The 15,305-nt window shown below is 53.6% G+C and overlaps 1 protein-coding gene across 1 annotated transcript; it reads left to right on the top strand.

Annotated features, from left to right (window-relative positions):
* The first annotated feature begins 5,839 nt into the window (after window positions 1-5,839).
* Window positions 5,840-9,060, top strand: LOC149370596 (uncharacterized). The gene has a single exon (XM_089562307.1). It carries the CDS (start codon window positions 6,154-6,156, stop codon window positions 7,162-7,164), a length of 1,011 nt encoding a protein of 336 aa, XP_089418433.1. The 5' UTR covers window positions 5,840-6,153; the 3' UTR covers window positions 7,165-9,060.
* Window positions 9,061-15,305: the final 6,245 nt, after the last annotated feature.

Here is a 15,305-nt window from a genome sequence, read left to right as displayed (position 1 = left end):
AGTGCCCGGATGAGTGGATTTCAGTGCCCGGATGACTGGAATTCAGTGCCCGGATGAGTGGATTTCAGTGCCCGGATGACTGGAATTCAGTGCCCGGATGAGTGGATTTCAGTGCCCGGATGATGGCTCTCGGTCTCGGCGTGACGTCACCACACTGCCGACAACGGGAGCTAAAAGCATTTCATGCTTAAAAGACGACACACGCAAAATACAAAATCACAGATCTCGACCGATTCGCTCGCAATATCATCGTTTTTTGTCACGTTGATGACAAATGTATTACCCACGAAGCCTGTCGGCAATGCATTTGTTATTTTTCGCTCACCACAAGCAACGCACTATTTTCTGTCACGGATGCAGGCTGCGCAAAAAAGAGCGCTAGCTTTGACAGCGTTGCACCTGATGTATGAAACGGAGCATACAGCTGCTGCTGGTCTTTGGTTGCTAGAATTCTCACCTCGTACGAGTACAACATCGGCGTACCGGTTAGGGGCTTGTTAGATATGCTATCTTTCTACCTTAATCCTGTGCATCTGTCTGACTTCGCTTTGCCACGTTAGAATTTGCATAGTCATACAGAAGTCAATAGAGAATGGCACATAGAGGGCCTCTGATTTATTGTCCAAGAATATTAATCTTATTGGCATTTTTAATATTGTTGGTGAATGCGTTGTCATCCTTGTTTTTCTTTTTGCTAATTCCAATGTCAAAGCGCCCCCTTTAGACGCAGTCTCCAGGAAAACGCGTACCGCTTTTTCTCTGCAACCTAAAAAGAATATTAAGCATGAAATGCTTTTAGCTCCCGTTGTCGGCAATGTAGTCACGTCACGCCGAGACCGAGAGCCAACATCCGGGCACTGAAACGTGAACGTCCGGGCACCGTACGAGACTTAACGAGATTTAACGAGACCCTCTAAGCCCTCCTACAGGACCGGCATAGAAGCGCCGGTAGCTTCGCGCCGAACGGGTGGTGGCGTTCCTCCCTTCCTGTACGGTGCGGTTTGGGTGTCCACCGAGATGACAGAGAATTACTGCGCCATTTCCTTTCCTCTAAAAGCCTTGCGTTCAAAGGCAAGGCATTGAGCCGAACGGGTGGTGGCGGTCCTCCCTTCCTTTACGGGGCGGTTCGGGTGTCCACCAAGATGAGAGAGAATTACTGGGCCATTTCGTTTCCTCAAAAAGCCTTGCGTTCAAAGGGCAAGGCATCGCACTGAACGGATGGTGGCGTTCCTCTCTGCGTGTACGGTGTGGTTCGGGTGTCCACCGAGATGACAGAGAATTACTGCGTAATTTCCTTTCCTCAAAAAGCGTCGCGTTCAAAGGGCAAGGCATCGCGCCGAACGGGTGGTGGCGTTCCGTGGACTGCCTGGCAGCGCTACAACACGCTGTCACGTTACACTCCTAAAGGCGAAGCTTAAAGGTGCCCTGCGACGTAGATAAAGCATGGGGTCTTTATTCTTTGTATGCAGAGTAAGGGACATTGCGAGTCCCGAACGCGCAATGAGATCACCGAAATCATAATATTTGATATTTTAATCTTCGCTAGAAATGCTTGTTTCGAGCCGATGGTGTCGCAACGCGGCGGCCATTTGCGGCAGCGGAAATGAGGAGCCATCCAGATAGGGCGCTGCCTTTCTCATTGGTTGGGCGTCCAGTTTGCATATTGTTCCTTTATACTTGCGAAATGAATCCAAAATATTATGTCTCTGAGTACTGAAAGCTTTTCGCATGCCACAAAAACTGGAAAGAAGCAGGGAAAACGAATGAAAACTAACAAGAATACAGCTAGGGGCGACACTTTCCATTCCGCTTCAAACCTTTGTGGCAGCCAGCGCTGTTCAAAAATCTCTGCCTCTCCCGTAAACGAGAGTAGAGTAAGCATGAAATGTTTACGGGCCTAATGTCATCTCGGTGGACACCCCAACCGCACCGTACAGGAAGGGAGGAACGCCACCACCCGTTCAGCGCGATGCCTTGCCATTTGAACGCAAGGTTTTTTGAGGAAAGGAAATGGCGCAGTAATTCTCTGCCATCTCGGTGGACACCCGAACCGCACCGTAAAGGAAGGGAGGAACGCCACCTCCCGTTCGGCGCGATGCCTTGCCCTTTGAACGCAGCGCTTCTCCCCCGGATCACGTATGACAACGAAGTGTAACGTGGCATTTATGTGCTTTGTGCACGCGTTATTAGAAATCGGAAATTATAATTCCGTGCATTATCAAACCCACAGCTCCAATGATATCTTGATAAACATTGAGAAGGCACTGGCAGCAGTTATTTTTTGTCTCGTTTGGAGACCAACCGGCGCTTGCATGCCGGTCGCGTAGGAGGGCTTAGAGAGTCTCGTTAAATCGCGTTAAGAGGAGCATCTGTTCTCGCTTCGGCAAGCGCGGCTTCGGCCGCTTCTTTTTGAGCAGCGACCGCTCCGGCGGACGCAGTTGTTGCTGCGACGCGCGTCTTTTCTCTCCTTTACTTCTTTTCTCTGATCTTTTAACTCTCCTCTATCTGCACGTGGCAGCGGTGGTGGCTTGGCTCGAGCCAGTAGCAGGCCCGTGCAATTTCCTCTTCATCCTTCTCTCAGTCACAACAACAACAACAACAAATCTCGTTAAGTCTCGTACGGTGCCCGGATGTTCTCGTTTCAGAGCCCGGATGACTGGAATTCAGTGCCCGGATGAGTGGATTTCAGTGCCCGGATAAGTGGATTTCAGTGCCCGGATGAGTGGATTTCAGTGCCCGGATGATGGCTCTCGGTCTCGGCGTGACGTCACCACACTGCCGACAACGGGGGCTAAAAGCATTTCATGCTTAAAAACCTTGGCTCAAACCAGAAAGCGCGCGCGTCGAGACCGGCCGTGACCATACCAAGACGGCAGCGAAAAAAAAAGCCAATCGACAAGAAAGGCCGGACAGGAGACCGGAGTTACCGGAGTCGAGTTTGGGGGGGAGGAGGGCTACTGCCCACCGCCTTCCAGTCCACTAAAAAAGAAACTTCGGGGAGCTTCCTTTGTTGTTAGTCACCCCTGCCCTGAGTACGGCGTCGTGTACACGGGGGGAAGACGCCGTCAAAATGCGCGGGTGTTTACAGCCCCGACAAAGCAACAACTGCATGCACGCTTCCGCTGCGTGTGCGCCAGGCGCGGTTATGATTGGTAGCGCCCAATCTCGGTACTGGGTGAGTGAAATGGGCGAGTGAAGTGCGCTTTCGTCTGATAGCGTCCTCGATCGCCTCGCACCGGGTGCGCCCCGAAACCAGCGCGGTTCCCTGCGCACCGCGGCGGTGGCGCACCGGCGAGGGTCAACATCGAGGACAAGCTGCACCCCGCGGGGGCTCGTGCATGCAGCGCCGCCTACAGGGTGCCTTTCTTCTGGCGCGTGCATTTGATTGTAAACCGCAACACCGGTCACACGCTTTCGGAACTGCAAATAAATCACACATTTCACATGTCAAAGGCCATGCACACTGCAGCTATATATGCCAAGCAGTGCAATGTAAACAGACGCTCACTCCGGTATCGGCGAGGCGCCTGACGACCCGATAAACGAATTTTCGGTCGTTTATCGCCGTGTTTAGGCTATCAAGTCGATTATCATGTCATCTTCGCTATCAGACGAACTTGACAGCAGTTCATCAATGGCGGCAACCAACCGTATTCTCTGCTCCATCGCGTGAGTCTGTGCGCAGACACGAGCAGGATAGTACGGGCCACCGTGTACGGGTAAAGGCGGCTTGTCCGCAGCACGCGTCCCGCAAAGCTTGCCGGCATTGCACCCTTGCGAACCGCCGATTTTCCGGGTGCGAGTCGGGGCAACGAAAAACTGACCTAGGGTGCGCTTCCGGTGATCGAGGACTGCGGGTGCGCACCGGTGCAGTTGATCGAGGATGGAAGGTGCGCCCCAAGGCGCCCCGGTGCGCACCGGTGCGGGCGATCGAGGATGCTATGAGCCTTTCATTTCGAATTTTCAGAGTGGAATAACTTTCGTTTGCATGCTCCGATTTCAATAATTCTTTTTGCTCTGGTCTCTGGACAGCATGATGAATCTATTTAATGATATTAACTGGCACCGAGGAAATCATCGCGGTGCCCCTTTAAGCGTCATTAATTAGCAGTTAATTAGTATTTAGTCATTAATCAGTAATTATGCACTAATTAGTAATTTGTCATTACTTCATCATCGATTATGTGCGACGTAATACAGTGATGACGTCACCAGTGTCACATAGGCTAAGTGATATGTTCAAGTGTAGGTTTACCCTGACACCACGGACATTCGTCTGCATATTGTGTAGGGAAAATCTTGTGTAGTTTGTGAAGGTGTGGGTAGGTACCGGTTTGTAGTCTGCGCCAGTCTACCGCCTCCTCTTTGGTGAGCCTTTTGTGTGGCTGGGTAGCGTTTCCGCTGACCCCTGTAATGATCGAGTATATCTGAGTACGTGGGGGTAACTGGGTCAAAGGTGCCTGTGGTGCAAAGTGCTGAGTCTGCTCGGTTCACGTATCCTCGAGCTAACTCGTCTGCTGCCACGTTGCCCCTCATCCCCTCATGTCCCGGAACCCACACTATACTATGTTTAGTGTTTTTGTGTCTTCTCGTCGTGTGCAGAACCAAGAATAAACCCGAGTGTGATGCAGTGGGAGCACTTGCTGGCCAGCGAGGACGAGGAAGCGCAACGATTCCTTGTGCGCCGAGCCACGATGGCAGCAGTCAAGTGCGGCATCCTGGACCAAGGATCGACCACGGCGCCCAGTGACCCGTAAGGGTCAAGAACACTTTAAATTTATCAGCAATAAAGTTTTTTCCATCCATCCATCCAGGCTAAGTGTTGCGGGAAACGCTTTCGCCTCTACGCACTTCAGTTTCGAACGCGCTGCATATACATTCTTGTCAGGCCTGCGTCTCGTCGTGTCCGCGTACGCTTCTGCATCGTCCTGCATTTCATGCTTACTCTACTCTCGGTTACGGGAGAGGCAGAGATTTTTTTATTACCTTGGTTTCCCCCCTGTTAAGCCTTAAAAATCCGGTACGTGTAACTATTTTGCAGGCTTCCCGTAACAATGACTGCTAAGTTGTCTAGTTGGTTATTCCCGCAATCCCTTGTGCTCCCGCCGCCGCGGTGGCTCAGTGGTTATGGTGCTCGGCTGCTGACCCGAAAGACGCGGGTTCGATCCCGGCCGCGGCGGCTAGAATTTCTTTGGAGGATAAGAGGTTGGCAACCTGGGGCCGAGGAGTGCGGACGCGCTTCACGTCGGCTCCACAAATTCTGTCTCGTTCCACCGGAAGTTTTCGTTGGATATGGGATTCAATGGTACCATTGTGCGTCGCAACACGTCAGGATCCTGTGGATACCAAATTTGTCCCTGTGAGTGCAACGGTGTGGTTCTTACTATCGATATTGTGTGGACCACCCGGAAACCGCTAGGCGTCCGTTAGGCCTAGCACGTCTTCGGCCGGGGAGGCCGGCCCGGAGGCCCCTTCGCCGCCGGTCTACCGCCGCTTTTGTGGACCAACCATGTCGATGGAGGTGACCGTCGAAGGTACGGATCTAGACCCGGAAGATTATGACAGCAGTTAGGTCCAAACGCTAAAAAAAAAGGTTGATGTATAGAGCCGACGCAAGCTTCTCGAAGGTTCCAAGGACGCGGCCAAGATGGCGCCGCGCCGCGTCGGACGCGGGGAAGCCGGAGACAAAATGGCAGCGGGGGCCGCTCCCGGCCCTACAAAAGCGGCTCGGAGGAAACTGGCCGAAAGGTCGATCGCTATGAATCTTCCGAAGTTCCCGGAGGAAGGCATCAAGGTGATTATTAGGCCTCGTGAAGGTCTAGCCGTGATCAAACTCACGTCGGGCCGCTGATCAGTCAGGCCCTCGCCAAGGCTGCCGGAATAAGCTGGTCGGAGCAGGACTCATGGTGTGTGAACGGAAAGCTAGGTACGGTGCTCTTTCATTCCTTGGACTTTAGTCGAGGCGTGAAGGTAGCCGCAATCCGTAGCTTTAAACTCGACGACGAGGCGCATGAAGTGGTGGCTTACCTGGTCGCACCAGAAGATTGTGGGCGAGGAGTAGTCCATGGGATCTGTGAGAGATTTACGGAAGAGCAGTTGTTCAAAGCATTGAAGAGAGATCCACATAATCCAACAATCGCTGGAGTGCATCGGATGGGGAAGACATCCACCATTATTATCACCTTTTTGGAAGCTGAAGTTCCAAGATTTGTCAGGATTGAAGGCATGCTCACCCCGTGCCGGCTGTTCAAGAAGAGATACGAAGTTTGCTTCAGATGTGGGGAACTTGGTCACCGCTCCGATGTGTGCGATAGTGAACACCCGAAGTGTTGTGGCTGTGGGGTGGTATCGCCACCCGAAGATCACCGGTGTACTCCCAAGTGTCGCCTTTGTGGAAAGGACCATCTAACGGGAGACAAACACTGTAAGGAACTCTTCCGTACGCCACACGTGGCCAAGAAAAGACAGTGGGAAGCAAAATTAGCCGCCGAGGAGGAGGCCAACAAGAAGTTAGCCGCCGAGGAGGAGGCCAAGAAGCAACAGAAGGTCCGCTTCAGTCGTCGAGACGGCCGCAGTGAGTCTCACGGCCGGTCCAAGAGCCGTCCAAGAGACCGTTCCGCTTCGTTCCCGCGCCTGCAGCCGCCACCGTCCAGGACGATGATGAAGGACTCTGGACTCAAGCAGCAGCAACAGCAGCAGAAGCCGCAGGCACCGATAAAAGTGGATTACGTGAGTAGTGTCTCTCGGGACTCAGATGAAGTCAAGGCTCTCAAAGAACAGAACCAATTGTTACAAGCGCAAGTTAAGGCGCTGCAGGAACAGGTTAGGGCGATAGGCACGGCTTCGCAGCCGATGAATAGCGAAACGCCGGCGGCGGCGGCGCCGCAGAGGGAACACGCAGAGATCTCTAGGGAAAATCCTCCTGCAACAAAAAAGAAAAGAGGTCCCGAGCAGGACCTTGAAACCTGCATGCAAGGTTTGGAAAGACGATTCAATAAGAAGGAACAGGACGATAAAAGTTTCCAGCAGCAAGTTATGGCCGCTTTAGAACACCTGAACGTTGCTGTGGAAGAGATGCGCGCCGAAATGGCGAGGAGAGATGAGAGAATTCAGTGGGTGTATCAAGAGATTCATAACCTTCAAAATGGCTCTGCGTCCCAGTAGAAATACTATTTGGCAGTGGAACTGTAGGGGCTTGGGTCGCAAACGCGCGGTACTCCAAACGTTTCTGACGAACATCGACAAACCCGAAGTAATCGCGTTGCAGGAGTGCGGTAAGAACGCCAAGCTAGCGAGTTACAAATCGTACGCGGGGCGAGGTGACAACACGCGAGTGGTCACCCTTGTCAAAAAGAATTTAACAGGGCTGCAGCACGATACCGGGACTACAAATCTAGACCATATATTCATCGAGATAATCCCGCAAAAGAGAAAATTCAGAAGTCTATTCGTTCTTAATGTATATAGCCCGCCACGCCAAAAGCGTCAATGCGGCTTCGATGAACTCTTTGCAAAAGCGCGAGTGATCGCGAAGGGAGGACCCCTATTGATAGTCGGGGACTTTAACGCGCATCACTCGGCATGGGGGTACAGATACACGCAGGTAAAAGGACGCGAACTATGGACCAGTATTCAACACAATGGCCTAGTGCTTCTGACGGATCCCCTGAAACCAACCCGCCAGGGTAACAGCGTTTCGATGGACACTTCTCCGGACTTAACTCTCACCGGAGGCCGCATCTCCGCCACATGGTGCAACACGGGCGAAGACTTGGGCAGCGACCATAAGATTATTGAAATTGTAGTAGACAACGGCCCACCGGTCGTTCGCTACAAGAAGCTAGCGTCGGTGAACTGGGAGGCTTTCCGAAATGGCCGCACGGGTCAGGAGGACGGCATCAGTAACATTGACGATTGGAGTAAAAAGGTCATTCAATCGGTCCGCGAAGCAACGGAGGAGGTGGAGGTTGACGAGGACGTCGAAGGAGTAGATAGTCACATGGTCAGTCTCTGGCGTAAGAAGAAGGATGTCGAAAAACGACTCACGCAGAAAACGGGGAACAGGAACTTGCGAAGGCAATTGGCTGTGCTTAACAAAGAAATCGAAGAGTACGCACTCGCTTTAACGAGGAAAAACTGGGGCAACATATGTGACAAACTGAACCGAAACATCGGGAAGGCAGGTACATGGCACTTGCTTCGGCATCTTCTAGATCCGGACAAGTCCAAACTGGAGGCCAGACAACAACTTCATAAGCTAGTACATACATTTTACGGGACCACGGCTACTCTCATATCTCAAGTTCGGGACCGGTATTTGAGCTGCGCAAACGGTACAGGACAGCCACTACCGGATTACGGGGGCCAGGAAAACCCGGACCTAGATAGCCCGATAACGGTTGCTGAAGTCCGAGCACAAATAAACAGATTGAGAACCAAGACTGCAGCGGGTCCAGACGGGATCAGCAACCGAATTCTAAGAAACCTGGATGACGCGTCGATCCAACATCTCGCAGCCTACATGCAGGAGTGTTGGGAGGCCGGTCGGCTGCCGGCGGCATGGAAGGACACGAACCTCGTGTTCATCCCGAAACCGGGGAAACGGCCGGGTTTCGAGCACTTGCGTCCCATCTCTCTCACGTCGGGTGTGGGCAAGCTGATGGAGCATGTGATTCAGGCCCGGCTGAACCGGTTTTTGGAGGACAATAGTATCTATCCGAATACCATGATCGGATTTAGACCGCATTTGTCTGCATGCGATGTCATGTTGCAGCTAAAAGAACACATCATATACAATTCAACAGTAGACACCAGGGTGGTCGTTGGTCTAGATGTGGCGAAAGCTTTCGATAACGTGAAGCACTCGGCCATTCTGGAGAATCTGGGTGCGTTAGACGTCGGAGTTCGCACCTACAACTACATACGTGATTTCCTCACAGACAGAACGGCAACTATTAGTATGGGGGGACACACAGTGGAGGGTATTCGACTGGGCAACAAAGCTACACCGCAGGGATCGGTGTTATCCCCGACCTTGTTTAATATCGCCATGCTTGGTCTCCCCGCACAGCTGAACGAAATCCCGGGGCTGAACCACACATTATACGCAGATGATCTGACTCTGTGGATGTGCAGGGGCAGTGACGGCCAAATTGAACAGACGCTCCAGCGAGCAATCGATGTTACAGAAAGGTACTTAGAACCGATCGGGCTAAGGTGTTCAGCCGAAAAATCGGAAGCGCTCTTCCTCCCCCCAATGCGATCGCCCCAGCGTCCGCGTATAAAGCAGCACGGACCATATAACCCGGGAATCACACTGAGGGTCAACGGTAACATTATACCAACGGTGGCAAGCATTAGAGTTCTTGGACTACGAATTCAGGCCAACGGCAGGAACTCGGAAACTATTCAGAGGCTAGCGGCCAGCACAAGTCAAACTTGTAGACTCCTGAAACGGATTGCAAACAAACATGCAGGCATGAAAGAAGCTAACCTCCTCAGGCTAGTCCAATCTTTCGTAATCAGTAGGATAGTCTACGTGGCGCCATATCTGCGGCTTCACAATGCAGAAAAAGACAAACTCGACATTCTCATTCGTAAAGGGATAAAAACGGCACTAGGTTTACCACCCAATACATCGACGAACAGGATTATGAGACTGGGTGTTTCCAATACCCTCGAAGAGCTCATTGAGGCTGCAACAACCTCGCAATACCAGAGACTGTTGCGCAGCCGTACCGGTCGCACCATTCTGGAGAAGCTAGGGCATGAGCCACGAGCATGCTCCAGACGTACTGAAAAGGTTCCTACACAGGTTAGAGACAAATTAAAGATACCTCCACTCCCAAAAAACATGCATCCCATCTACTATGAGAGCCGGAGGAGGGATAGAGCAGTAGCTTTGCAAGCCCGATTTGATGGCAGACAGGACGTCTTGTATACAGATGCCGCAGAATGCGCGGACGGTACGGGGCGCGTTTCGGTAACAACCAGGGAAAACGAGGGCCCGGCAGCGTGCTGCAGCACCCGAAACTCGACCGCAACGGAGGCGGAAGAGCTGGCCATTGCGCTGGCTCTAACTCAAAAACAGGTCAAAATTATTGTCAGTGACTCAAGGTCAGCGATCAGGAACTTTGACGCGGGCTGCATTTCAGCTGTAGCAGCACGAGTGCTGGCCGGTGCCCCACCACCAACGCACCAAGTTGGTGCGTTGCACCCAGTTCACCAGCATGCACACGCGCGTCCTGCTCGACACACACACCGACACTCGCAACTAGAGCGTTCAGTAGCACTCGCACGACGTCCGTAAGTGGCCACGTGAGCCTCCTTAGTCGCACCGAGCGTCCTTGTGTGCGTTCGAGCCACTACGCGTCTCAACACAATTAACGCCTAACTGCCACTCGGCTCATTAGGCTGGTGCCACAGCGGGGCAAAAATTCAAAAATTGCTGCCCTCCAGGATCAAACACTTCATTATCCTCGATAGGTCCAAATACCTCAGCGCGCGACACACTTGAGGGCAAGCTTTCTCCGGCGCGCCGGTTCGAAACGCGTACTGCGTGAGGAACATATCTCTTGCCCAGTCCAACTGTAACAGTGCGGCCGGCTTTGCTACACCTAATTTGACTTACTGGAGCACGGAACGTAATGTTCCACGCACCGACTTTTAACATGAAAGCCACGCCCTTGCCTCCTGCTACTTCGCCTCGCTTAGAACCATTTGCCCCGTTCCTCCACGAGCAAACACTGATGTTGCCGTTCCCTGCTTGATAGGCATTTGCCGGCTTCGTGGCATCGTCTAACTCCGAGACTCCATGAGCTCCCTCGCAGTCACTTGACCCGAGCTTGCCTTGCGGCAAGTCGCCACTCATTTCCGGGTCCTCGACTGACCTGGCCGGGCACACACCGGGTGCGTTCGACAACTGCGCGGCGCTCTGCCCGGTCGGCCCAGCGGGCCCACCTCCGCTCTCTGCCTCGGATGTAGAGCTGTTGTCGCCAGGAACGCTACGGGGCACTTCATGCCCTATGGCCGACACAGTCTGTGTTTGCAGCAACGCCAGATTTTCTCCGGTCCCTAGCTCCGTGTCAGAGATCACAATCTCATTCATAGAGCCTGCAGGAATTATATTGTCACGACCAGAGGAGCCGTGAAGGTAGACGTCGGGAAGAACCCAAGACCGGGAGCCTTCTTTTAATTATGGAGCCAGCTTCCACGACACAGAACAGAACAGCGCGCCACGAGAGCCCACCGCCGCTTCGTCGTCGTCTTCGCCGCAGTCGTACACAACACAAACACAGTCAACGGGCTCACTTTCAAAGCCTACAGCGCAACACACGCGGAGGAGATTGCCATTGCTCTTGCTCTCACTACTCCCAAGTCGAAACACATCATCACCGACTCGCGAGGGGCCTGTCGGAACTACGAGTTGGGCTGGGCTCCCCCGCTTGCCTGGCGCATACTGGAATATAGCTGTCGATCTGAAGATCCAACTCCACGCAACCTGATTTGGGCCCCCGGTCACCAGGGACTCCAGGGAAACGAACAGGCCGATCAGGCCGCCCGCGCACTCTCTCCCCGGGCTATCTCCCTGTCCTTGGAAGGGTACTCCCAATCAGACAATCTGGCCATTACATTCAAACAAATCACCGATTACTACAAGGAGGAGCACCGGCGCTACCCGGCCCCTTGTAAGGGTCTGGATCGCGCTGACGAGCGCCTCCTCATCAAAATTCTTACTAACACTGTACTGTGCCCGGCGGTGCTTAAACATTTCAATACATCCTTTGATGGCGCGTGCCAGTTCTGTGGGGAGGTGGCTGACACCTTCCACATGGTTTGGGCGTGTCAGTCAAACCCATCTATCCCCCCAACCCCAACCCCACCAGAGAGGACTGGGAGGCGGCCCTGCTCGGCTGTCAGGACCTAAAGACCCAAAAGGCCTTGGTTCACCGGACGCGGGCGGCGTTGCTTGCCAATGGGGCCCCGGAATAGGGGCTCCACCTAGTATTGTTAGGGGAAAGGGCCAATAGGGCCTACCCCAATCACCTCTCTGTAAATATTTATTGTATTATAAATGTTTTTCACCACCACCGACTCAGCGCGGAGGCCGCGCGGCGCGTTGGGCGCGTGGCATTATTCCCCCCCGCGAAAGCAAACATCGTCTCGATGTGGAATGGGGTATGCACAGTGAGGGGAGGAGGAACAAAAAAAAAAAGACTGGGGGTGAGGTGAACTATACAGCGCGCACTAGATGAACATGCAGGGAGAGTCAAGTTCACACGTGGGGTAAGGGGAAAAGGTACGAAACAGCGTGAACACAGCGCTCAGTCACGCGAAAAGTACGGCTTTAAGCGCACTACATGCACGATTTCAGGCCGTTGACGCTGAGGGCCGGCGACCACAGTTCCATGGGGGACAACTTCGTAGTTGACGCTGTTCAGGCGGCGCAGGACTCTGTACGGGCCAAAATATCTATTTAAAAGCTTTTCGCACAATCCCTTGCGGCGCACTGGTGTCCACACCCACACGTGGTCGCCCGGCTCATAGTGCACGTCCCTGTGCCGAAGGTTATAGTGTCGGGCATCGGCGGATTGCTGGACCTTGATGTGCAAGCGGGCCAGCTGACGGGCCAGCTCTGCTTGCTCCACGAAGTGGCCAGCCTCAGGGGGAAGCTCTGCGTCGCCGTACGGCAGCATGGCGTCTAGCATCATGCGGACCTCTCTGCCATACACGAGACGGAACGGGGTGAACTGGGTGGTTTCCTGCGTCGCGGTATTATATGCGAAGGTGACGTACGGCAAGACCTCATCCCAGGTTTTGTGTTCAACGTCGACGTACATCGAGTCATGTCCGCCAATGTTTTGTTGAGCCGTTCCGTTAGACCATTGGTTTGGGGATGATACGCAGTTGTTGGTCGATGAGCAGTATGGCTAAGCTCTAAGATGTCACGTAGGAGTCGGGCTGTAAACGCCTTGCCTCGGTCAGTAATGATGGCCGATGGGGCGCCGTGTCTAAGCACGATGTCGTGCATAAAGAAGTGGGCAACTTCGGCGGCAGTACCTTGCGCAAGGGCCTTCGTTTCAGCGTAGCGGGTCAAGTAGTCTGTGGCGACTACGATCCACTTGTGGCCGGACGACGAGAGAGGAAATGGCCCCAGAAGGTCCATGCCGACTTTGTCGAGTGGTATTTGTGGCGGCTCGATGCACTGAAGCAGTCCAGGAGGCTTGAGCGCGGGTTTTTTCCGCCGCTGGCATTGCCGGCATGTCCGGACATAATGCCTGAGACTTGAAGTTAGGTTGGGCCAGTAATAGTTCTGCCGGATTCGGGATAAGGTGCGGGTAACTCCAAGGTGGCCGGAAGTCGGTTCATCATGGCAGGCAAGGAGGACTTCATCCCGCAGATCAGACGGTATGACGAGCAGGTAAGTTGTCGGACTTGAAGTAGAGTTCTTTTTATAAAGCACCCCTCTCCGCAGGCAGAACGACGATAGTCCACGAGCTAGGTTTCGTGGTATTTCAGGGCACCCACCTTCGAGATGTTCGATGAGCAGACGGAGCTCGGCGTCGGCACGCTGTCTGGAAACGAGCTCAGATGTGCTGACCGCTCCAAGGAAGCTATCATCGTCGGTGGTGTCTTGCGGAGGAGGTTCGACGGGAGCGCGTGACAAGGTATCAGCGTCGGTGTGTTTCCGGCCTGACTTGTAGGTGACGGTGAAATCGAATTCCTGCAGGCGTAATGCCCAACGTGCTAGGCGGCCGCAAGGGTCCTTTAAATTTTTCAGCCAGCACAGCGAGTGGTGGTCGGTGACGATACGAAACGGTCTGCCATAGAGGTATGGGCGGAACTTGGCGGCGGCCCAGACTACCGCTAAACATTCTTTTTCCGTGGTAGAGTAGTTCAACTCAGCACGCGACAGTGCGCGGCTGGCGTAGGCAATTACTTTGTCGACACCGTTTTGCCGCTGAACTAGAACGGCGCCAAGACCGACGTTGCTCGCATCCGTGTGCACCTCCGTATCGGCATCTTCGTCGAAATGTGCCAGGATGGGCGGTGATTGGAGTAGGCGTCGTAACTCGTCGAAGGCACTCTGTTGTTCGTTGCCCCAGGAAAATGACGTGTCATCACGGGTTAGGAGCGTCAGAGGGCTGGCGAGCTGGGCGAAGTTTCTAATGAAGCGGCGATAATAGGAGCACAGGCCCAGAAAACGTCGGACTGCTTTTTTGTGGGAGGGGACCGGAAAGGCAGCAACGGCAGCAAGCTTCTCTGGGTCAGCGCGGATTCCGTCAGCACTAATGACGTGCCCGAGGAACTTCAATTCGGTGAACCCAAAGTGGCATTTTTCTGGTTTGAGGGAGAGGTTGGCGGATCGAACGGCTTTGAGGACAGTCCTGAGGCGGTGCAGATGTTCCGTGAACGTGGCGGAAAAAATGATGACATCGTCAAGATAAACAAGACAGGTCTGCCACTTCAAACCGGTGAGAACGGTGTCCATCATTCTTTGGAACGTGGCAGGAGCACAGCAGAGCCCGAATGGGAGGACGCGAAATTCATACAGCCCGTCTGGTGTAATGAAGGCGGTTTTCTCACGGTCCCTCTCATCAACTTCTATCTGCCAATAACCACTTCTGAGGTCGACCGAAGAGAAGTACTTGGCTTGACGAAGTCGGTCGAGGGAGTCGTCGATACGCGGGAGCGGGTACACGTCTTTCTTGGTCACACTGTTCAGCTTCCTGTAGTCGACGCAGAACCGTAGTGTCCCGTCTTTCTTTTTCACGAGGACGACAGGAGACGACCACGGACTGCTTGACGGTTGGATGACGCCGTCTGTGAGCATCTCTTCGACCTGTGTTTGAATAGCATCTCGCTCACGAGGGGACACACGATAGGGCTGCTGATGGATTGGTCGGGCTCCTTCATGCGTGATAATGCGGTGTTTAACTATCGACGTTTGGCGCACTTTGGACGACGACGTGCAACACATACCAAACTCCCGCAAGAGGTCCTGGAGTTGCCTCTTTTCAGTGGGTGGAAGGCCAGGATTTATGTCTACGCTGGTGACCGCTTCGGCGTCAGCTCCAGGTGTGTCCTCCGCACAAGCAAAGCATTCGGCCACTTCCTGAACATGGTCGACGTAAGCGATGGCTGTGCCACGGAACAGATGTCGATGTTCGTTGCAGAAGTTGGTGACAAGGACCTCTGTACAACCGTCATGAAAGGATCCAAGGCCCCGTGCCACCGCAACCCCCTTAGTGAGTACGAGGGAGACATTAGGCTCGACAACCCGGAGTCCCCTATGTGGCTCCTCG

This window comes from Amblyomma mixtum, chromosome 1 (genome assembly GCF_055824585.1).
Source record: "Amblyomma mixtum isolate Tamu chromosome 1, ASM5582458v1, whole genome shotgun sequence".
Lineage (NCBI taxonomy): Eukaryota > Metazoa > Arthropoda > Arachnida > Ixodida > Ixodidae > Amblyomma > Amblyomma mixtum.
The sequence above is the reverse complement of the archived record's forward strand: the minus strand, read 5'-3'. Positions and strand labels throughout refer to the sequence as shown.

Bases quoted from the DNA above. Each gene is read 5' to 3' on its own strand.
- LOC149370596 (XM_089562307.1), top strand. From the start codon at position 6,154: ATGGGGAAGACATCCACCATTATTATCACCTTTTTGGAAGCTGAAGTT.